This window comes from Theobroma umbraticum, unplaced genomic scaffold (assembly GCF_002168275.2).
Source record: "Theobroma umbraticum cultivar Fairchild unplaced genomic scaffold, ASM216827v3 scaffold_4.1, whole genome shotgun sequence".
Classification (NCBI taxonomy): Eukaryota; Viridiplantae; Streptophyta; class Magnoliopsida; order Malvales; family Malvaceae; genus Theobroma; species Theobroma umbraticum.
In genome coordinates, this window is record NW_018397258.1 from 5,054,890 (window position 1) to 5,079,304 (window position 24,415).

At 35.4% G+C, this 24,415-nt stretch overlaps 2 protein-coding genes across 2 annotated transcripts; both read left to right on the forward strand.

Annotated features, from left to right (window-relative positions):
* The first annotated feature begins 1,508 nt into the window (after positions 1-1,508).
* Positions 1,509-5,755, forward strand: NDT1 (NAD+ transporter 1). Its single transcript, XM_021425469.2, has 9 exons — positions 1,509-1,996; positions 2,074-2,169; positions 2,265-2,371; positions 3,644-3,692; positions 3,805-3,914; positions 4,510-4,604; positions 4,713-4,801; positions 4,872-4,966; positions 5,208-5,755. Exons 1-9 carry the CDS (start codon positions 1,927-1,929, stop codon positions 5,442-5,444), a joined length of 948 nt encoding a protein of 315 aa, XP_021281144.1. The 5' UTR covers positions 1,509-1,926; the 3' UTR covers positions 5,445-5,755.
* Positions 5,756-13,388: 7,633 nt separating this feature from the next.
* Positions 13,389-20,012, forward strand: LOC110413567 (P-loop nucleoside triphosphate hydrolases superfamily protein with CH (Calponin Homology) domain-containing protein). Its single transcript, XM_021424424.2, has 19 exons — positions 13,389-13,868; positions 14,364-14,530; positions 14,614-14,757; positions 14,862-15,104; positions 15,195-15,266; positions 15,639-15,707; positions 15,830-15,907; positions 16,023-16,154; positions 16,242-16,323; positions 16,431-16,526; positions 16,633-16,806; positions 16,894-17,000; positions 17,119-17,297; positions 17,605-17,766; positions 17,857-18,110; positions 18,233-18,396; positions 18,505-18,690; positions 19,148-19,638; positions 19,728-20,012. Exons 1-19 carry the CDS (start codon positions 13,751-13,753, stop codon positions 19,858-19,860), a joined length of 3,051 nt encoding a protein of 1,016 aa, XP_021280099.1. The 5' UTR covers positions 13,389-13,750; the 3' UTR covers positions 19,861-20,012.
* Positions 20,013-24,415: the final 4,403 nt, after the last annotated feature.

The following is a 24,415-nucleotide window of genomic DNA, read 5'->3' on the forward strand; positions in this document are numbered from 1 at the left end:
TATCGTCAAATAATTTATTTTTAGAGTATTCCTTACCAGAAAAAAAACCTTTAAGTATTTTGAATATTCTTCACTAAGTAGACATATTTATTGATAATATTATTAAATAAAATATGGTGTGTTGCTTGAAGTTATTGATCTTATTGAATAGAATTCAATGGTTTTAGTGGTTTTTAAGTATTATGTAACTGGTTTTTTGAATATTGCGTGACTAATTTTTAAGTATTGCGTGATTAATTTTTAGATACTGCATGATTGATTTTTAAGTATTACGTGACTAGTTGATATGGCATTGCATAATTGGTTGATAGGCATTACGTGACTAGTTAGCAAGATACTGCGTGATTGGTTAGTAAGGCATTATGTGATTGGTATTTAGGCATTGTCTAAAATTAATCACGCAATGTCTAATTCTAGTCACGCAAAGCTTAAAAACTAGTCATATAATGCTTAAAAACTAAATATGCAATGATTAAATTACGTAATACTTAAAAATCAGTCACACAGTACTTAAAAATTAATAACACAATGTTTAAAAATTAGTAATGCAATACCTTATAACTAAGTAATTTGCTTCCTCGCAATTAGGTTTAGATTACCAAAGTTATACAGTACCTTAATTTACAAATATGCTTAATCAACTCTAACTCATTAACTTTGAGTTCTATGAATATAAATCAATAAATTCAAAAACCTAAAACACATACTTTGATATCATTTTTACTCTATGAGATAGCGAGAAAAAACTAGATGGTGAGATAGATAGTGTTTGACAAGAAAGAGAAATCATGATTTAATATTAAAATTTTTATTTGGATGGCGGGATAGAGTAAATCGAAACTATTTTAATTTATTTGAAATTGTTTAAAAGAGATTGTTGCTAAGTTATGTTTAAAATTAATTAAAAATTAATTAAAATTATAGTAATAATATTTTTGAATTGAACTTATGTTGAAGGTTATCTCTCATAATTTTTTTTAATTATTAATATCTTATATTTATACGATATGGTTAAAATACGAATGTATGAATTGCTAGACCTAACTAAAATGATTATCTCAAAAAAAAGAACATGAAATCATAATTAGCCCGTACGTGAACATTAATTATTTTCCACCATAAATTGTTTGACAAATTTAGTTCATTTGGATTAGAATTACCTTGTGGGGGAGGCAATTGACATTGTCAAAAATTCTTTTATTTTTCCTTGTCAAAATTGAACAACAGTCCCCCACCCTATGTCATTGGCAGAAAAGTTTTCCAATTCAAATAATAAATTCCAAAATGTAAATGGTCATATTGACTTCAGTTATTGACTTGGATTGGGTTGCTCGTAGCAACCAGACGCTCATGCACAGCCTGGTTGAGGTTAGGTGCGGTACCCAATTTGGTCAAGGACCAAACCCCAAGCCAAAGGTGCCAAAATTTGTACAACTGTCGAGGCTGTTTCGTGCAAAAATGGCCTTTTATTCATCATTATTTAACTCAGAATCAGTCGTTTAATTCCATTGGGTCCCAAGTGTGGCGAATCGTCCGGCTGAGAACTGATAGGATGATGATAGCCAAACAAAAGCCTCACGTTTTTTAAATCCGAACAGGAATAAAAGTCTCTCTTATTTCCCAAATCTCATGGCGATTCCTCGTTCTCATGGAACGACACCCAAACTCTGGAGCCAATCCTCTCCGTAGTAGTTCCCCTTTTTTTTTTTTGCGCCTCCCCTGTATATATAAGAGAAAACAAACGAGGATCGAACCCTAACTCAGGCGATTCGACTCGATTATTCACAAGCTAACGCAACTCACACCAACGAGTATATCCTCTGGCAATGCGACTCTGGTTGTCGGCGATATCCCTCTCGAGAGAGGACTCCTTTTCTTTGGCTAAAATCTTCGCCTTTTTTCAGATTGATTTAAAAGGTTCAAGACATGTCCAACGATTCTCATGCCCCTAATTCCAGGGTTCTCCTTTGCAATGCTGGTGCCGGCGCAGCCGCTGGTATGTTGAATACTTCCTTCCCTTTCCCTAATCCGTTATGTCAATAACTGAATTTCGACCTCTTTTTGCACGTGCAGGTGTTATTGCTGCATCATTCGTTTGTCCTTTAGATGTTATAAAGACAAGATTTCAGGTTCATGGGCTGCCAAAGCTCGGTAACGGAGCCGTTAGAGGTATGCAGATCCGATTTACTTTCTTTTGAGGAAAACAGAAATATGAGCTGTTTAAAGTTTTCTAATTCTAACTTTTTGTTTAATTATTTGGTCAGGTAGTCTTATAGTAGGTAGCTTAGAACAAATATTTCGGAAGGAAGGCTTGCGTGGCATGTATCGTGGGCTTTCTCCCACTGTACTCGCTTTACTTCCAAATTGGGCAGTAAGTCGTTCTTTCCCTGTTTCTATTTCTAAGTAGTTCCAATCCCGTTTGTAAAGGCTGGATGAGTTTTTTAATTTGGATGTTATTATGTAATGGGGAAAGTCAAAGTTTGTAAATTCAATGGTTTGCAAAGACTGTAGTGGATTATTAGTCGGCTTGTGTTGATCCTAAAGTTTTTATCTTGGTGACAATACCTTGAGTTATTTTGCAAGGATCCAGGAATTTTGGAAAGAAATATGGTTAGATGTTTTGCTGCTTTGTTTCATGATCAGTTGGATATTTAACTTAAAGAAACAACCTGTTGCATGTTTCAGTTAGTACAAGGTCAGCGCTTATTTATCCAGATCCTTTTCTTGCCCCCACTCCCTGACTTGATATGAAATTAAAATATTTAGGTTCCTCTGCAGTTAAGTTTCCTGAATCTTCCATACTCAATTATGACAATGGTAAATTCACATTTTGCATACACACACGAAACAAACTAAGCCCTTTCCTTCAACCGGAGTTCTACTATGCAGTTATGCTGTATTTAGGATTGTAGCCCAAGTATTTCATGAAAAGCAAGGATCTTTTTTCTATGGTTTCTACTCACATTTTCTTTGTTTGTCACCTCCACCTTAAATTATATCATATATTCCAGGTGTAATTGACAGCAACATTTCGCTTATAATTACCCAAAGTACATAGGGATAGCCCAACACGGATTTAAAATCAGCAATTCTGTTTTATAATCTTTTTTTAACTCTGGATAGCATAAAATTTGAGGTGTCCGTTTGAATATTTCAAGTAAATTATCCAAAGAAGCAGTGGCATTACAGCAGTTGTTTAGTTTAATTGAGTAATTGAGCTAAACTGAAGCTTGTAGAGCAAAATTTTTATATGCTATTGAAAAGTTAGGTAATTTATTCACAAGGTTGAACTACAAATGTCAAACTCTGGCTTCTTTGTCATTGCGTACTTTTGATTTGCCATGCAACATAATAATTATTATACTTGCTATTTCCTATCCCAACTATGCATATTCTGTTCTTGAGAAGTTTACACTCGATTTTTTAGGATTTTATGATTGAAGTAATTAAAACATGAAGCCTATCTATCTGTTTGTTTAGATTTCCATTTGAGGTTTTTGTTATAGCATGGTAAATTATTCTCTTTGATGCTGATGTGCTTCACTTCCTTAATTATTGAGTAGAGGTCATTTTTATTTTTCTCCCTCTGACTGTCTCTTGTTTTGGTACTTGCTGAATTTGACGCAATCCTTTCCTCTTGCAGGTATACTTTACAATGTATGAGCAGCTCAAAGGCTTTCTTTGTTCTAATAGTCAGTTCCTAGCCTATAAGATTCACACTTCCGTTTTGGTTTTTTTCTATCCTTATCATCTTGCACATTTTCTTTTTAATTTCTGACTTACTATTCCTGGGTTCGTGTGTAGATGAGAATCACCATCTCTCGATAGGTGCAAACATGCTAGCTGCATCTGGTGCAGGAGCTGCGACAACCATTTTCACAAATCCTCTCTGGGTTGTGAAGACAAGACTTCAAGTGCGTCTACCAAATTTATACTTTATTATTTTATTATGTAATGACATATGATGAAAGAAATCAAAACTCTTGATAGTGTGGCATATATGTGGGAGCGATCCTGATCAGGGAAGGCTAAGACGGCGCCTCGCCTATGGGTTAATTTTCTTAGTTATTTTGCCTGTTATTTCATTCCAATTATAATTTGTTAATGGATATCGTAACTTTTGTCCCTATTGTCTCTTTTGTTGCTTTTGATAATTGCCTATGTCCCTCTTGCCAATCAACCCTCAAAAATGAAAAAGAAACTAGGAAGCCTACCAGAGGAAAGTAATAACCCTTTAGAAGGAAGACAAATACAATTTGGGAAAAAATGATAGAAGAGAGTTGAGAAAAATCAATGCCTGCATTGAAAGGGTGGATGACTGATTAGTGTTATTTAGGCTGTTCGATTTGGCTTTATAGGATTGTTTTATGGTGAATTCTGGTATTTATAATCTAGTGTACATGGTTTGATGTTTTTATTTTAATTGTATTATGCAGCTGTTTAAATACAATAGCTTTAGAGCTGTTGACTTTTTTATGCATTGACATCTGTCCCATTTCTTTTATCTAGACTCAAGGAATGAGAGCGGGAGTGGTTCCTTATAGTAGTACTCTTTCTGCTTTGAGGAGAATAGCTCATGAGGAGGGTATTCGGGGTCTATACAGGTTTTTTTTCTCTGTCAATAAGAAATTGATGATTTCTATTTGTTAAAGTTGTTTTTAACTGCTCTGAATTAAGAAATGATGGTGTCTGATATTTTCCATGATGAACAGTGGTCTCGTGCCTGCATTAGCAGGTATCAGTCATGTTGCCATTCAGTTTCCGACATATGAGAAGATCAAATTATATTTAGCTGATAAAGGTTAATAATCTACTTGTGTTAAGTTGTATATATTCATCGAATATATTTTAACTGAATGGGGTCTTGGCAGATAACACTACAATGGATAAACTCAGTGCACGTGATGTTGCTGTTGCCTCATCAGTTTCCAAAATATTTGCATCCACGTTGACTTACCCACATGAGGTATGATGAATGAATGTTTACAACTCATTTTGGTTAAGTATGTTAAAACCGCTCACTTACTTTAAACTGAAAAGATTGCATTGCACTTTCAAGGTAAAAAAGAAGAGGGATGTCAGTATGTCTTAATTGCCTTAGCCTATGTTTAATAGTTGCATTTATCTCTTTCTCTCTAACTATTGGCTGTTTAATTATGTAAGCTGATGAAAATAAAAAGGTTATGTTTTATTCTTGCACAATATAGGTGGTACGCTCAAGGCTTCAGGAACAGGGACATCACTCTGAGAAACGATATTCTGGTGTGGTTGATTGCATTAGGAAAGTATTTCAGCAAGAAGGCGTTGCTGGATTCTACCGTGGGTGTGCAACAAATCTTATCAGGACCACACCTGCAGCTGTTATCACATTCACTAGCTTTGAGATGATTCATCGGTTTCTTGTCAATATTTTCCCTCCTGATCCACAGCCTCACACATTGTGAGGGTGCGTCATGCTCAAACAAAGATATAGCACGCTGTCACCTGGCATATGACCGGGCAGTAATACATCATCTTGGTAGTGATACAGTTTCACAGATGTTTATGTAGTGTATTCTTCTGGTAGATTTTACCAACATTGATTTGATCCTCATCTCCTCGTCTTTAACCCTGTAAGATGAAAGCTTCCTGAGGAAGGTGTGGACATGATATACTGACAAATGATAATGACGAAAAAAGTACACTGTGAGCTTAAATTAATACATTGTTAAAGCATTGGTAGATAATTACAGTAATTTATCTTTGTTTCAACGTACTTGCTTTGCTGGTTGCCCCTATTTTCTCTCTCACTCGTTCTCAACTTTCAAGTTATATAAAACTTAGGCAAAATTGAACGTAGATGGTTGCTGGAAAGGTAAATTGGGTTGTGCAGGTGTAATGGCTTGGGGAGACGGGGCTTGCTGAATCAGTTGGATACAACTTTTTTGAGTCGGATTCGATCTCGACTTGATTGAGCCCCGTTTGGGTACTTGTGAAAATGTGATAGCTGGCATCACAAGTTTGGGAGTTGGGACTACAAAATCATTCTTTGAGTTGTGTGCTTTTTGTTTTGTTTTTGGCATTCCTGAGGGTTTAGCTCCTTTCTTGTTCGCGTGGTGAACCCTTGGGCTACTCATACATGCCATGTAGCGAAAATCCTGCTTCTTCGCTCCTTTGGGCTACATCTGGCCTTTGGGTGATTGTGTTCCCTTCCAATGGCCTTTGGGTAGGACTCCAGTCCAATTCTGTAGCTTTGGGCTTTTGCTGTGGACTAAATTTAGCTACCCAAGGTCCCAAACCGCCTTTCTATACAAGCACTCCCACGAATGGTATATGGCATTCAAACACGTTAAGCATTCCAACACGTTTGCTTCGTGAGCAAGTATATGGCATTTGGGATGGGGATTTGCAAGGATAAGAGTTGTTGGGATAGGGATTTTCTGATGGAACAACACACTTGTAATCTGTTACGAAATCACAAACGAGCTTAACTGTTTTTGGTTATACTGTTCATACGTCTACCCTCCAAGTCCAACAGAGCACAACAGAAAATGCTTGGCTTTTATTAATAAGCTTGTCCCTAGATCATGTGGTTGGAGGATGAGAGTGAGAGTTCCAAGTAGATATCATAAACCTGAGACAATACTGTAAACTTATCTCCAAAAGAGCTGAGTTTATTTAAGTCAAAGAAGCCTGATCAAACTTTGTTTAATCATTCAAAACGTTATGTCATTTATTGATGTCTGATAAGATATTTGAATCATTTTCTTGTTGATATATTCAGAGTAAAATGAATAGTTTTAAAGATTATAGAATGGGACGTATGCTCTTCAAAACATATCCCACTTGAAAACTTTAGGTCTACATGAGAATTGCCTTGATTAGAAAATTCCTCTTACATCTCCATCCCAACGCCAGTTATAAGTGTGGCAAAAAACGAGAAAGTGGGCATAATTTGACAACTCATTAGCCTTATAAAGGGAATCCTAAGAGCTTCATCTTATCATCGGAAGACTATGACAACTTAGAGGCCCCCTCAGTGCCTCTCTTGACATTCTTTAAGGGCATTCTTTTCTCCTATCTCTGGTGGACCATTATGTTATATACGAAAAGAATCAAGACGATTCCTTTCATGCATTGGATGTGATTAACAGTTCATAACATCACATTGACACATGGAGGTTGAGTTCAAAAGAAAAAGCCATTCCCCAAATCCCAAGTAGAAAGTACTGGAATAAGCTAGAACCCCTGATAGCTTCTATAGGACATTTATTTCACATTCCTCTTGCTCAATGGTCTAGACTTTTATTTCCTTTTATGTCCTCTGTCTGGCATGTGGGGGTGTGGAGTAGGCTTGGAAACTTTTGAGTAATGGAACTAAAAAAATTCTCCTTATTTAACTTTTCCTCTTTGACATTATTGTGATGTTGTTGCTGAAATATCAGCAGAAAAATGTTGCAGCAAGTACCACCACCACAGTATAATTAGAGGGGAGGGGAGGGGAATGAGAGAGGACAAAAGGACTGCCCTTTCACCTCCCATCATAGTCTTGTTCGATCAAAGAGTATAGGGCCATTAAAATGATACAGGAGTGCAATGCTTTCATAATTTTTTGAGACTGCTGGCTGCCCTACCCCCACAAGTTAATAAAAAAAAGGGGACAACCTGTGAATGCGATGAGCTTTCTGCTCTTTATTTTAATTTTTCTTTCTGCCTTTCCTTCTTCGATTGATTAAGGTTAAACCAAACATTCTAACAACAAGCCACTTCTTCTAATTTTTTAGGCCTTCGCCACCACCTACTGCCATGGTTTGGCCTGTTAACAACCCCTTTTCTTGAAAATAAAGTCTTCTTTTCTATCCACCCACCTGATATTTAGCTTTGCCCTGGAGTTTTAACTGTTATATGTGTGGTTAGAAATTGGGCTGGCGTTTGCTTTCCAGATGGGATTCGGATCCAAAATTTCCTTCAAAAGACTTTTTAATATCCAGGCCAGCCAACAACAATAATTATCATGATGAAGGATACTTTAACTTTTCCAATATAACATGGGGACTATTTATTCGTTTACTATGTGGATATAATCCTTAAATGTGATAATGGGAATACGCTAAAGTTTACCCTTTCTAAAGTAACTGTTATTATTGGAGCTGCAAGTGGCGGGTTTTATAGCTTTCTGGGCAATAGATATTGAAGAAATTAACGACCCTAGATGGAAAAATTCCACACTTTTTCTGCAGAAGATGATCATGAGAAAAGAAAAATCTTTCATTTGAAAATGGCATGCATTTTTTATCCCTCAGCACCCCATGCGATAATAAAGGGTGCCAAAATTATGTTTGCACTAATAACAGGTGTAATCAAATTTGTGAAGAGGTCCAGTGGTCCACTACTTGGCTATATCTGTGAGGTTCTTTTGATCAAATTTCAATGTATGATTCCATACCATCAAACCAACCGTTTGGAATTCAAAATTTTGAATAAATAGTGATTAAAGAGTAATTATAAAATAATATAATTTTATATTTATAATAATAAAAAACATTAAAAATTAAAAAGTGACAATAATCATCACACATCACTTGTTTGACTTTGCCCCTTCATTAAATTGTCAGCAAATCAAGATAGTAATTTTTACTCCATTTCCATGTTTTGTCTTTGCATTGGAAATTTTGGGATTTCTCTTGCTTTTGGGTCCTAACTCTTGCTCTAAAAAATCCTATTAGTTCATTTTGTACACCACTGATCCTGTATGTAAAACATTGTGTCAAACATCGTCTTCCACCCAATCTGAAAACTTAAAACGACCCAAAAAAAAAAACAATTACAAGGGAAAAAACATTGGGCAGTTTAGGATTTCAGGATAAGGTGACCCATGTGGATGCATTGTATGATGTGGCTTCCCATCTTCGCAGCAGGAACCTGCACATTCCTGCACCAGAAAGTGATGCCCACCCGACATTGTAATCCATGAATATAATCATGGCTTTAGTTGCCAGCGTCAACATAGTTGGGTTCACTTAACATGTGATGTGAAGGTGTTAAAGAGAAAAAGGGCATTCATCCCAAATGATAACTTCAGCCTCTCTAATATTAACTGTAAAGATCACCAGCTTTCTTGCTCTGATTAGTATTGTAATTATAGTTTAACAATTAAGCAACTTTCTTTTCATGTATAATTAGGAATGATTAATCATTTGTTTTTCCATCATTAGAATAAAGCTTGCTTTGGGACTTGCATAATTAATCTCACACTTGTCCAAAAATATGGGCTCTGATTCACTCAGAAATACTATACCATTGCCTTCACTCCATTGATGGATGTTTCCCTTTTCTCTCTCTTCTTTCTTCTCCTTTTCAAGTCCTATTTCGTTGTCTAGAATTAATAATATCAGGTAATTTGAAGGGCACAAATTTCTGTCAATGGCATGATGGACCTTTTCTTTCCTCCTTGGAGTGGATGCACATTAATGGTTCTCTTTTGTAGTGATTAAACGAAACAGTGTCAGAGATTTGGATTATGGAAAATTTGCTACAGTTTTGTGCAATTCCAGCTAGACTATTCCAATTTGGCTGTAATGATAAAAATGGAGTCCCCCTACTGGCATTATTCCTCGACTGTAGCTTGTTTCTGTCTGTCAATTTTGGGATAAGCTTTTCCCTTCTTTTTTGATTTTGCCATTTTCTAAATAGTAATTGCTATGCCTTGATTGCTAAGCTATAAGCTAATCGGTCAATTCTCTGCTTGGCTACTACTTGAGAGGCTTATGCCAACCGACAAGTAACTCTATAAAAAAAGTCAAACAAAGACATATGCCCACATTTTCCTATTTTTACATTATATATTTATTTAAGTGCATTACTTACTTCTATTGTATAAGTAAAATGAAATTGGCATTTAAGCCGTCCTTGGGAGATACTTTAAATCTTTAATAGCTTTGGGTATTCTCAATGAACGAGCCGTCGCCCCGTCCGAGTCAAGAACAAATGATGCATCGCACGCGCTCAAAGCTGCGGGTGGGTCTGTGAATGACTCCATTTGGCTAGAAAGCCAAAGAGTGAAGCTTTAACACGTGGCAAGAGAATAAAGTAACTCTTTAAGTCTGTAAATCTGTCACCAGGAGCATGACACGTAGCTACTACGACGTTTGCTTATGCTAGACGGCGACGTCTGATTTGCCTGTCTTAAGACAATGCTCATGTACTGGGCATTGAAACAGGGGCCCCATGCCCCCTCCTTTAAAAACAAATATATATGAAGGCCTGCCGATGTCCCGTGAAGTGGGACCCGACATGGCCGCTCTAGGTGGGCCTCGCTCTTATCCGGACCTGTTCGGTTTGGTACCGAACCAGGGATTTGAAATTTTTGAACGTTGAAGCCAACGTCTGCTTTTCTGCGACTATTATATTTTATCGTATTTTTATGGGCCATTTTCTTTTTTTTTTCTTCCCTGTCTGTCTCTTTATATATATATATATAAGCCGTTCAATTCAATGGGTATTTGAAATAGTTTCGATTTTCAAATATTGTGGCTGTTATTATCTACCTAAAAATATTGACATGGCCCAAGTTTTTCCTTTTATATTTGTTTGGATTGCCTTTTTTGTTTCCCTAAAATAAGTATTTGTTTTTTTATGTAAATTTTTCTAATGGATTTCCCTAAATAATGTCAATGCTTTTGCCAACATTTTATAGACAACGTATTTTTCATATTATCCACGTTATTAAGGGAGTTTAGATTCTAGATAGGGTTCTCTAATATCTCAACTACTTTGATATAATTAGTCTATTAACCTAACAAACGATCATAAATTGGTGTTAAAAAAAAACACTGATGATATATTAGTACAAATCTCTCACTAATCTATTTGAAATGCATGTGGTGTGGGGTTTATGACTAGTTTTGTGAATAATTCCTTCAAGAGTTTGCTACCTTTCCAGTGATAACAAAAAGTGTAGGTGAGTTTGTAGTAATGGTAAATCAACATATAAAGCAAAATCATTCGAAATTCGTCCCAACCCTAGTAAAAGGCTTGTTTGATTCATTCAATTTGCAAAAAGAAAAGAAGAAAAAAGGCACAGCGAAATCCAAGAGGAAAGAGATAGGTTTCCACTTTTCCTTTACTTAGGCCTCAAGATCATCACGTCCAACACTGATAGTGGCATTTGGTTAATGCTTTCATTGCCTCCTAGATGACCCAAAGTTCATTTGATAACAGTTTTCAACCACCATTTCCACCACCGAAAGGTGCCTGTTGCCTACCCATTGGGGTGGGCCATTTTCCACGTAAGTATATTGGTTTAATTAGAAAAAAATATTTGAAATTGTTTTAGCTTTCAAACTTTTTAACCAGCGCATGCAAGACACATTGCTGGTATGCCTAAGATTACAGTTACATATATAAATAAAGTGGCAAAGTGCTGTTTATTTTCGTGGCTTTCAAACTCAACCAAGACGCTCCAGCAAGGTTAAATTAAAGTGCTTTTTAACCACCAAGTGGTTGGTTCTATAGGTAAGTGTCATGGGACTAATCAGTAGTTTTGAGTTTGACTATTGATTTATTTTAATATTGGATCATTTCATTTGACATTATGGAAGAATTAAATATTGAATTAAATTTTTACACTCATGTGTTTGAGTATGATTTTTATTATATATGTAAATAAGCATAAAGTATTTAAATTTCATTTTAAAAAAATAAATCAATAAGTTTAATTAATTAAATATCATTTGTTTTAATATTCCACAAAACACAATAATTGATTATGTTTAAAATTTAAAGTAATTGGACTTAATGTTGTACCTTTAAATATATTTTGCTTATAATTACTCATTAATAATTAACAATATTCTTAATGCATTTTTATTTTATTAACAAATCATAATAAGTTAGTTTTTGTAACAGAAAAGAATTAATAGTTTTCAAATCCTTGGTAATTTTCCTCATAGACCCACCAGTTCCAAACTTACGTGTAATGAACCTAATCAAACAGTAAACAAAGTTAGGCTCCTGAAAACAATGTGGCTAAACGCGGGAGCAAGGTAGGTGGTAAGTCGTCTTTTGTTGATAGCATTTTGAGCTTTGCAACAAAGACTCCATTTCTTGTGGCTTTGTCAGTATGAGAGATCCAACTGAATGAGCTTCCAAATCCGCGTTGAGATAACATTTCGGTTGCTCCCAACCATTCTTTAATTTTGAAAATGAGAGATTAGAGAAAGACCCACTAAATCCAACCACATTTTTGAACTTTGCCAAATAATTTGTGAAAGGAAGTCATCCGGTTGCAAGTTGAACTTCTTGTGACGTTCGTTATCTGGCTCAAGAGCATCAAACGAAACCTACAAAACAAGACCATTGTCCACCCAAATTTTTGAATGTTCAAATGTTTCTTTAAACTGGGTTGGAGGGAATTGCTTTAAAAGCTAAGCTTGTTATTAAACAAATCAAGAGCAACTGAGGAAAAAGGAAAATTCTGGGAAGATCAGTCCACAAATGTGAGAAGCTTCAAATGCGGCAGTATGTGGAAGAATATAGGAACACATAACGTATCGATCAAGCTTGATATATTTCCAGCTGTATGCGTATGCACTTCCTTGCTGACGACTGTCCTTTCTATTCCATTTTTCTTTTGGGGTTGTTGGCAGGAAAGACTGTGAAATGGGCTGTGTTGTTTTCTTTGATAGAATGAAGTATCAAAATGGGTTGCTTTGAATTACTTCATGGTAGATTTATATAGAATGTTGCTTCGCTTTGCATTGCAAATGGACTTAAAGGCCAAAGGGACATAGTAACATCTATCTAATGAAATGATTATGATCACTTTTTAGAGCATGCGATTACCTTTCCTTATAAATGCTATCATCAGAGGAAGAAGTCCCTTGGTAATTAAAGAAAAACAAAAGATAAATATGGAAAACCTTAATTAAATTGCACTAATTTATCATAAAGTTCATATGGCTGTAGAAAAACAAATTATGTTCCTCTAATTGCTGAACGTCGACCTTTCATTTTTAGAATATACGTTAGAGTTTCTTTTAACCCAATTTATTTATTTGTTTGTCTCAGATAAATTGTAATTTGTAAAGCAAATAAAGGGTAAAGCAGTGAGATTGTTAGCTTCGGCTGGTCTCCGTAGGTGAAAGTCTAAAAGCTTTCAAGTTGTTGATGGGCCACGCCGGAGTTTACATTTAAGGGGGCCATTGGCCAACCCAACCAAACTTCGCATTCCCGCGATCGCAAGATTTAATTACTTAATACTTACCTTAATCATACTTGTCCTTTCCTTAATCATGATTTGAACCCACGCGCCAAGGGAGCACCTGAACACCGTCCTACGTATTTGTATTCAACAATAAGATGAAAATAAAAAGGAGAAAGAGTTCGCTTCTGAAGCCGGGAGGTTCGGAAGGAGGCTCGGAGCCGTGGGGGAAAAGAGAGATTCAAAGAAGACTGAGAGTATAAAGCAGAATTAGCTTTCTTTTCCACTTCGTATAGAGAATGTGATTTGTGTTGTAGAAGTTCTGTGTTAATATCATAAAGGATCTTCAACTCCTACTCCAACTTCCCCACAAAATATCACAGGAGGAAAAGAAAAGAGAAAAAACCCCACCAAACTTTGCTTTATTTTCTCTTTCTATATATGGTTTCTTTTGTTTCTTCCTTGTTTGATCTCTCATTTCAAGCTACATTTGCTCTCATTTGGAAGAATTTTTGATGGTGGAGTTGTGATAATTTTTCTTTTCTTCTTGGAATCATTCGTGGAGAGAAAATGGCGGCAGAAGGAACGTTGTCGTTTTCAGTAGCTTCAGTTGTGGAGGATGTTCTGCAACAGCATGGCAATCGCTCCAAAGATCTTGATTTGGAGTCTAGGAAAGCTGAGGAAGCTGGTACTGTTTTTCATTTTGCTCTTTCATTTCTCTCTCTTTTTTTTTGTTTTGGTCTCTCAGCATCTGGATTTTGTTGATGAAGTTTCTAATAAAAACAATGATTTCTTCTATACTTTTAACTAGTCACAACGATCGATTTCCATGAAAAATTGTTGAAAATTACTCTGTTTTCTCCCAATTCCTTCTCTGATCCCCTCCACCTTTTTCCTTTCTTATGCACCATGCATTAAACCGGATATTGAAATAGAAAACAAAAACCCCTTTTACTTGAAACTATTATGGATTCTTTGGATGCTCTTGATTGATTTTCTGTGGTTTCATGTCATCTGTTAAAGACTGATCCTTGATCATTTACACTCTTTTAAAATTTAGATAGATGAATTGTGCCATGTTTGGAAATAAGAGTTAAATGAGATAATTTACTTGTGAATTGAAAAAAAAAACAAAAAAAAAAGAAAGAAAAGAAGCTGAATGTGATGATATCTTCTATGGTAGCATCAAGAAGGTATGAAGCGGCTGGATGGCTGAGGAAGATGGTTGGAGTAGTGGCGGCTAAAGATTTGCCGGCAGAGCCATCAGAGGAAGAATTTAGGCTTGGTTTGAGGAGTGGAATAATCCTCTGCAATGTTCTCAATAAAGTTCAAACTGGAGCTGTGCCTAAGGTAAAACCTTTCTAATTTTGGATTTTCAAATAGATTCTATACTTCTAATTACGGTTTATTTCATTGGGGTAATTGGTTTTTAGGTGGTGGAAAGTCCATGTGATGCGGCTCTCATACCTGATGGAGCTGCATTGTCAGCATTTCAGTACTTTGAAAATGTAAGGAATTTCTTAGTAGCTGGGAAAGAATTGGGGCTTCCTACTTTTGAGGCATCTGACCTAGAACAAGTATGTTTTCCAAGTAATTTTTTTTTAACAATTCTTTTGTTTTAAAACAAACTTTTTTTTTGAGTAATTTATTTATTTATTTTTAATCTGCCTAAAATTGTTAGGGAGGCAAATCTGCAAGGGTTGTGAATTGTGTTCTAGCACTTAAGTCCTATAGCGAATGGAAGCTCACAGGCGGAAATGGAGTGTGGAAATTTGGTGGAAATGTAAAACCTGCCACCACCACTTTGGGAAAGGCATTTGTAAGAAAAAATTCAGAGCCTTTCATGAACTCCTTGCAAAGGACCTCGACCATGAATGACAAATTATTGAATGGTCAATCCAGTGAAATTGATCCTAATAAAATGGTTGGTGAGCTTTAACTGTTTAAAGTATTCACTTGTGTTATATTCTACTTCAATGAGAATGAATGCTGTAAGTTTTTCTTGTACAAGCAGGCCAGTTCTGGTTCGTTAAGTATGCTGGTTCGTGCCATTCTATTAGACAAAAAGCCTGAAGAAGTTCCAATGGTAAGTTTTCATTGGCTCCTTACTGTCAAAAACCATATCAAACTTGTGTAGTACTTCTTTGCTTATCTAGGCTGGGATAGTGGAATGATCGCATTGTAGTAGTCATGTGTTAGTTTTGCCCTAATCATAGGATTGCAAATGCAGGGTTGTCTAATTAACATTTGGGTGCCTTGCACCTTGAGGATACTTTTCCTCAAGATTCCAATTTTCCTCCCTTGTTGTGTTCACTACTAATAGTGCAACCGTTTCATGTCTGCGTGATATTCTTTTAGTTTTTGCACCCTCTTTATTTATCACCACCGCTATCATAAAGGAAGATTATCCTTTTTGCTGTTTCTGTTACTTATTTGGGTCATCTTTGGTTGTCAATAGCTTGTTGAATCTGTGCTCAGTAAAGTTGTAGAGGAGTTTGAGCATCGGATTGCGAGCCAATGTGAAATGGTATGTTAGTCTTCTTCTATGTGAAGTTTGTGCTTCAAAATTTACAGAAGAATAAAAGTCATTTACTATATAATTATTATCTCAACTAACTATCTGTTTATTATCTTTCTCAAATTTGAAAGATGAAAACGACATCAAAAGACATCACTGCTTCTCATTGCAACAAGTCTCTACTAAAACCGACTCCTGGGAATAAAAAGGTATCTAATGATCCTTATCTATTGCAGAGGTCACTAGATGACTTTACTTTGATGTCTTAGTGACGTAGTTTGAGTTTCTGAAACTTTTTCTTTTCCCGTAATTGTAATGATTTAGATTGAGGAAAAGAACATCAAAATCTGGAGGAAAGAAGATTCCTTTCATAAAAACCTCATTGATGATGAGGAATTAAAAGGTCGATCTCAAAAACAGAAAATGTTATTTGATCAACAACAAAGAGATATTCAGGTGGGAGCTAATTGTGTCATATCGTCTATTTTCTTGTCAATTTATGTACTTGGCTAGAGCACTTATATGTTTTATTAATTTTTGTAGGAGCTAAAGCATACTATTAATGCGACAAAAACTGGCATGCAATTCATACAGATGAAATTTCATGAAGAATTCAACAATCTTGGTATACTTACTTTGCTTTAATAGAAGAATCTATTTGTATTTCTTGTTGTTTTATGGAAGCGCTAAGCATGGTATTTCTCTAATTTTGGTTAATGCATTTTTTTACAGGTATGCATATTCATGGTCTAGCTCATGCTGCTTCTGGTTACCATAGGGTTCTAGAAGAAAATCGCAAGCTATACAATCAAGTGCAGGACCTTAAAGGTAAGTTACCTACTTGTTTTTTGCATAAGTTCTAAACATCATCATGCTTGTCCTTGTATTGTGTCCTCCAATTGATTAGAAAGGTTTATCTACTTTATCTAACCAGGAAGTATCCGTGTTTACTGCCGTGTGAGACCATTCTTGTCTGGACGGTCAAGCTATCTGAGCACTGTGGATTACATGGAAGAGGGAAACATCACCATCAACACCCCATCAAAGTATGGTAAAGGACGCAAGTCCTTCACCTTCAACAAAGTCTTTGGGCAATCTGCAACTCAAGGTTGCTTCACTAAGAGGCTAATTGCTTATTGATAATGTTTCTGCAATTTTCACATTCTTTACTTAGTTATATCTTATTGCATTGCAGCGGAGGTTTTTTCTGATATGCAGCCACTGATTCGGTCGGTTCTTGATGGATACAATGTTTGCATATTTGCATATGGCCAGACAGGGTCAGGAAAAACTTACACTATGGTAAGACATGGTTGGATTGTTTACTAGAAGTATGATAATTTGATGCATTAATACTTGTTTAATAAAATATAGCTTTTTCTTTTGAATTTATTGGCTTATTTGGTTTTTACATTTCCAGGCTGGACCTAGAGACCTGACAGAGAAAAATCAAGGTGTTAATTATAGGGCATTAGGCGATTTGTTTCTTCTGGCAGAACAAAGAAAGGATACCTTCCGCTATGATGTTGCTGTCCAGATGATTGAAATATATAACGAGCAAGTCAGAGATCTCCTAGTTTCAGATGGAAGTAACAAAAGATATCCTTTTTCAATTCATTTAGTTTTACGTCCCACAAGTTTATAAAATTAGATCATGTTATCTCAGTTAAAATCTGTGAAAAGTTGTTTTGACGGATTGATAACTTAGAAAAGCTGTCTTACTATTCTAATTTCATCTAGAACTTGATCAAAAGCTGGGTGATGCTCTGAAAATAAAAGGCTAAGAAACTTGAAATTGGTTTAAAAATGAAAAAGAAATGTTAAGTCTCTTACTTTCAAAAAAGTTTGAATGGTTGGTCCTTGCCAGTCAATTTTCGCTCCAGGCTTACCCTTAATCTATTAATACATTAGAAATTCGCAACAGTTCTCAGACAGGTCTCAATGTACCAGATGCAAACCTCGTTCCTGTTTCATCAACATCCGATGTTATCGATCTGATGAACCTAGGACACAGGAATCGTGCAGTTGGTGCAACAGCCCTAAATGACCGTAGTAGCCGTTCTCATAGGTAACTTCTTATGTCTTTACATTTCTACTGCTTGATCCTGAAATATTTCTTCCTTCTGAAAAGCTAAATTCTATTTTTCTTACTTTGCAGTTGCTTGACTGTCCATGCTCAAGGAAGAGATTTAACATCTGGAAGTATTCTCCGTGGCTGCATGCATCTTGTTGATCTTGCAGGAAGTGAGAGAGTAGACAAGTCTGAGGTAACAGGAGATCGACTAAAAGAGGCACAGCACATAAACAAATCTCTCTCAGCTTTAGGAGATGTGATTGCTTCCCTTGCTCAAAAGAATCCACATGTTCCTTACAGAAACAGCAAACTCACTCAACTTCTTCAGGATTCACTTGGTAAGTTTAAACAGTCAAAATAGTTGTTTTTTAAGTTCTATATAGGAGCTTCATTTACTGCATTCATTTTTTTTTTCCTTCTAAAAAATTTAATAATATTGGGGCTGGAAATGAATTTTCAGGAGGGCAGGCCAAGACACTAATGTTTGTTCACATAAGCCCTGAGCCTGATGCCATAGGTGAAACAATGAGCACTCTCAAATTTGCGGAGCGTGTGGCTACTGTTGAACTTGGTGCTGCCCGAGTGAACAAAGACACTGCAGATGCTAAAGAACTCAAAGAACAGGTTATTGTATTCTTAATTACCTCTACATATTGGTCGAGATGGTTACTTTGAGATAGTTGGCAAATGTGATTCTATTCCTTTTAGTAATACGTTGGAATCATCTTTCAGATTGCTACCCTTAAGGCAGCATTGGCAAGGAAAGAGGGAGAAACAGAGCAAAGTCGGCACTCTGTATCCGCCAGCTCTGACAAATACCGAACAAAGGCTAGCGACTTATCACCCTTCAGTACTAATCAGCGGGTTGGAGATATGTTGGGCTCCAGACAACCCATGGGTGACGTGGGCAACATTGAGGTACTTATTGCTTTCCTATTATGATTGGATGCAAATTTTGATTTCATTAATAAAGTCGAACAGCATCAGTCACAAGTCCCAGATTCTTCCTCATGATTTAAAGATGACATGAATAGTGGAGTATGAATGGTTTCCTTGAATTCATGGCTATGTGCAGTGTAGTGAATGATACTGGGGATAGCGGCGTAATACTTTCTGCAGTTTTTTCTATTTCCTTTTTCTCCCCATTAAAGTTGGTTGGATGGGGAGAAATTCTCTGGTTATTATTTTGTTGGAATATGTTGCCAAATTTTACAAATACATTAGTAATTCATGTATCAGGTTTAGTCGACATGCTCTAGAAAGCTTGACTGTTCATATCATCATCATGGATTCTCGATAGACATACACATACACAGATATATAGATACTCTGTAGACCTAGAGTATAAATTCGATAACTTGTTCTGGTCTTGCAGGTGTGCACCAACTCTACACTGAGGCAAAAGAGGCAAAGTTTTGATCTTGATGAGCTATTAGCAAATTCACCTCCCTGGCCTCCTGTTATCAGTCCTGCCCAAAACTTTAGGGATGATGAGAAAGAACCAGGGTCGGGTGAGTGGGTGGATAAGGTTATGGTGAACAAGCAAGATGCCATTAACAGAGTAGGAAACTCCCTAGGATGTTGGGAAGCAGAGAATGGGAATTTGTCTGATGTCTTTTACCAGAAATATCTGCAAGATTCTTCAAAGATTTACCCAGAACAATCATATAATATGTTCATGGGGGGTAACAGGTTCAACATGGCTGGCGCTGATGACATAGATGATCTTGATGCTGCTACCAGTGACTCATCCGAGCCTGATTTGCTTTGGCAATTCAATCAGTCCAAACTTAGCAGCTTTACCAACGGAATTGAGTCAAAGACTAAGAAACCTACTTCCAAATCAGCAAGGAACCCAGAACTGACGTAAGGCAACATATACTATCATGTCCAATATCCTCTACAATCATTTTAAGTTTTTGACATGTTATTAAAGGGTCGTTTCATTTTTGCAGCAAAAATTTAAATACCATGTCAGGGCCTTCACCATCTAGGAAACTAGCCAATGGAGTTAGCCACCCTTTGCATCGAAATGGGAGGCAGCCAGCTCCGGCTGATGGGAAACGCAAAACTGGGAGTAGAAAATAACAAAGTTTATACCACTACAACCACGTCGGAGTGATTTCTGATTCTTTCTTTTATTTTTTTCTTTTATATTTGTTAGAGAGAGAGAGGTGTTCAATATACAGAATTTTTTCTTTTATTGTAATTTTTATGATATAGTTAAAATGCAGCAATAATTCCAGTTGCTTCTTCAAAAGACAATTTCATAGATGCGTCCTGCCTGCTTGGTTTTGTCACGGTTTTTTCTGTGTAAAGGCTGTGCTTTCCACTTTATCTCGTTAGAAGAATTAAAAGGTCCTATTGCAATGGCTCTGCTTTAAAAAGAAAAAAAAATTTCATTTATCTCTAATTGTGTTTGGACTAGTAAAGTAATGCTCTCTTGAAACTCAATAAGCATTGAAACTACGTGTTAACCAAGTAGTTCAGAGTTTGGCAGCTACATTTTTGCCATTTTTCTTTTCTTTAAAAAAAATATCTTTGACAATTAAAATTTGAAAACCACCTACAATTCCCTGCTCCCTTGGAAGTTCCAAACCAATACCCAAAAAGTGAAGGCAATATATATTTTCCGTTTTAAGCTGCCAATGACTTCTGAAAATGGCTTTGCTCTTGCAGAAAGGTTGATCCATTACAAAGTAGAAATACCTGTGAAAGTTTGATATTGTTGTATGACAAATTTCCCCAAATATCATACCTTTAGAGACCATAGAAAATTGAAAAGTATGATGGCAATTTGCAATTAAAAATCGTTTTATGTTTAGAGAAAGAAGGCATAACCTATTTCATATATTGTTGTTTGACTATCAAAATCGCCCACCAAGTGGTTTGGTCCCGAGGCTGTCCTCCTTAGTTGTTTCTGAGTCATGTCTAAGCTTGGACAACTTTCCTCCGAAAACTTAGGATTAAAAACAAAGAGAAAAGATTAGTCTCTATAAGCACATAATGCCTATAATTATGTAATTTACAACCTACAAAAGCCGACTTTAAAATATTTTATAAGCTGAGCCATGACTATGATTTTGTTTTTACTATTCTGTCACAAGTCACAAGCCTAGCAAGTTAACCTAACCCATGTGAATGTGACAGGGTTCTAGCATGGTCACCCTCTAAAACAAAGCCCCTGTAGTCTGTAGATGAAAGGACAATGGGAAAAGGGAATATAATTACCAGGAGAAGCAGCTTTTTCAGATTTGCATTCTTCTTGCTGAGTTTCTGCACCTCTAATTCTAGCTCCTGGATGTAAGCCTGATGAAGGTATACAATATTAATTAGAATATTTTAGGGAATGTAGATGATCATGTGTTTCCACAGAATGACAAACAGACCGACTCAATTTCCATATATGGAGGAGTTCATTTCGACCATAAAGCAGAAGCAAACTGCTTCGTTCCAGACGTATATGTTGGGTGATTTCAAAGAGTAAAATGTGGCAGATTTTGTAATACTAGAAGTCTACACTGCCACTCAAGAAGCTAATCAAAGGCTCAAACATTCATGGGAAGCTATATTAATTGTTTTTTTGTTGTTTTTACTCCTTTAGCCAAGGAATTACAAAGCAAGCTCTAAGTTACCTTCTTTTTTGCGAATGCACGAGAGGCAGACTCTCTATTTCTGATCTTAGTTAGCTCCCTCATTTGAGCAGCCTCTACAGATCCCTTTATGCAGCTCTTTTTTTTAACCTGTTTCTTCACATTTCCTTCAATCTTAAGCTTAGCATTCATTAATCCACCATTATTTATCTGAAACGCCACCCTGTTTCTACCGTGGCCTCTATTAACACCACCTTCATTTCGCACGTCGAATTGCACTCCCTCGGCACTCTTTTCCTCATTTAGCAATTGATGCAGTTCATTGAAATCAATGTATTCATTGATATTCATGGGATTGTAGTCCATGGAGATTGGAGGAAAGAACACATTTTCAAAAGCTTCATCATCTTGTAAAAGTTGTGCAAAGTCAAGCTTTTGTCTAGAGAACTTACGATCCTCTTCATTTTCCATAGGGTTCAATTTTGAATTAAACAAACCTGATTTTAGATTAAAAGTTACTTATCTAAAATTTCAGAGAAGAGAGAAGTTATTATTGTTCATTTTCCTCCACTATATATGTGTAATCAAAGCTAACCTGTGACGATCAATGACAAAAGGGTGAAACCACAAAGCCTTGTGAAAGTAGACAAAGACAACAGTATATGTTTATCTTTAACAAACTTGAACATCATTGAATTGCTTGGAGTTAAAAGGAACGAAAGGTAAGCCAGCAAACAAAGAGGGAACTAGAAGCAGCGTATTTTCACGTTTGTTACATGCAAGAATTCTTGCTTGAGAGCTTTTCAAAGTTCACGAATTGAAAAGGACCGCACCTGTACGGCCTATGCCTTTTACACGATTCTTTGGAGAATTCTAGTGCCCGAGATTATACAACATTTGGATGAAGAGTTCTATGGCTGGGGCCCAATATTGCCAGTCTTGTGTCCATCTAGGGCTACATTTTAAGGCTTGGTGTCCAAAGGTTGGGCCGGATTGGTCCGCTTGGAGCGGGGGGAGGCTGATTCATGGAGTTCTTTTATTCCTGGTGGTCTTGTGGCCCATGCGCTAGAGCAGCATATATGCTTTAGTTTTTTATTTGTCTGAGTTGGTGTTCTCAAAATCAACCATCTTGCGTATGGAAAATAAAATGAAATTAATTTACATTATTAATATGAAGAATAATTATTTAAAACCAAAAGGTGAATCAAAATATCATCTAGCAAACATGAAATTATGTTATTGTTTATATAAGGTCAGTCTTCAAAATCAAAAGATATTTGTGATGGTGCACTTCTAAACAGTTTCAAAATGAATGTGTTTAATATCCTTCATTGTGATATCATCAAAATAGCAGATATAAGTCCATAGAAGCCATGCCAGTATCCTATTTTTGCCTTTTCCCTTCATTGGATCAAAAGAGGAAATTGTAAAATAATTTTTAGTCTATTTGTTTGTGCTTGAATGTGGATTTAAAGAAAATAATAATGAGGGCATATTTGGTTTTGGCTCGTTTCGTTGATCTCGTTTGGAAAAAGTTCCTTTGACACTTGTGTGCTGATTGGTGGTGGAACAAATGTTCTTTTCAAGCTATTAAGAATCTTAGGCTTTATTTATTAGAGCAACTAATGATTCAAACGTGTTTGCAGTAGTCTATTCCATTTGGGTTGATTACTATTAAAGTTTAGATCTATTGTCAATGTTCTTATATATGATCTTTCAATGCTATCACTCGTCCAGGAAGAGTCATTTTATCTATACTTTTTATTACTATCAGTTTAGCAATTAATGCTCCCACCAAGTTTTTGGTTGGTCTGCCAAAAGTCATTTTATCTCGTATGATTGTTTGTATGCAGCACCAGGTGGGAGCCTCATATAGTTTAGGGGGTCCAAAATTTTTAATTTTTTTTTATTATATAAAATTTTTAATATAATTTCTTAAATGGTCCCTTCAATAATTTTTAATTTACTAATTAATACAAATAAAAAATAGCAAAAATATCTCACATGCCCCATTCAATTTTAAAATTTTATTTTATTTTCTTAAAATTTATATTTTTTATACTATTTACTCATATATTCTAAGTTTTCATAGATATATTTTTTAAAATTTTTATGAACCATCAACTATATATATTTTTCTTTTTATGTCATATGTGAGTTCTATCTTTTATTTATCATTTTCATCTTTTTTCTATTATGTGAATTTTATATTTTATGATTTTAATATTTAAAAATTAATAAATTATTATATAATTCTCAAATATAAGTTGTAGTGTTCCATTGTTGCTTAAAATTTTATCAATGTATCATTTTTAATTAATTTTGATTATATAAGAGGAAATTAGTTTGAGTATATATTTACGTTTTATATTTAGTTGGAAAGAAACTATTTTGAATATATAGTTTTTAAGCAATCTTAATTATATAAGAGGAAATTATTAATCTTATATATTGTGTTTATATTTTATACAATATAGTTTTATATCTAGTATCATACGTTTAAATAAAAAATAAAAATATTGAATATTGAATGCATTAAATTTTTTTTAAAGTTTGATTAAAGTATGAATAGATTGAAAATAATTAACAAATTCTTTAAAAAACATATACAAATTATTCAAATGATTCTTCTACACGTGAGCCATTAAGCTTCAATATTTTAACTCATGAACAAAAGTATTATACTACCATCCATTTGAAGAATCAAAATAAAAATTTTTGCCTTCAATTTGAACTTTGTATTGTAGAATATGAAAAGAGTATGAGTGCAAATTATTAATCCTCTTGAATTGTAGGAATTCAATTTTTCTTTTGTTCCCTACTTGAATCTTGAATGGATCAACACCAAGTAATTGGGCAACTGTTGCATCTCTCACTAGTTCCTGATTAGCATTAGGTTGGTAAGGGAATGTTTGCATATCTATGATTTGAACATTAATTTGTTTCACGTTACTACTTATGGTTTATATGCAAAAAAAAGTTAGTTTTGAGTGTTTTTATACTATTGTAACTATTGCAAATAATGACATTATACCTCTGTTGTTATGTTT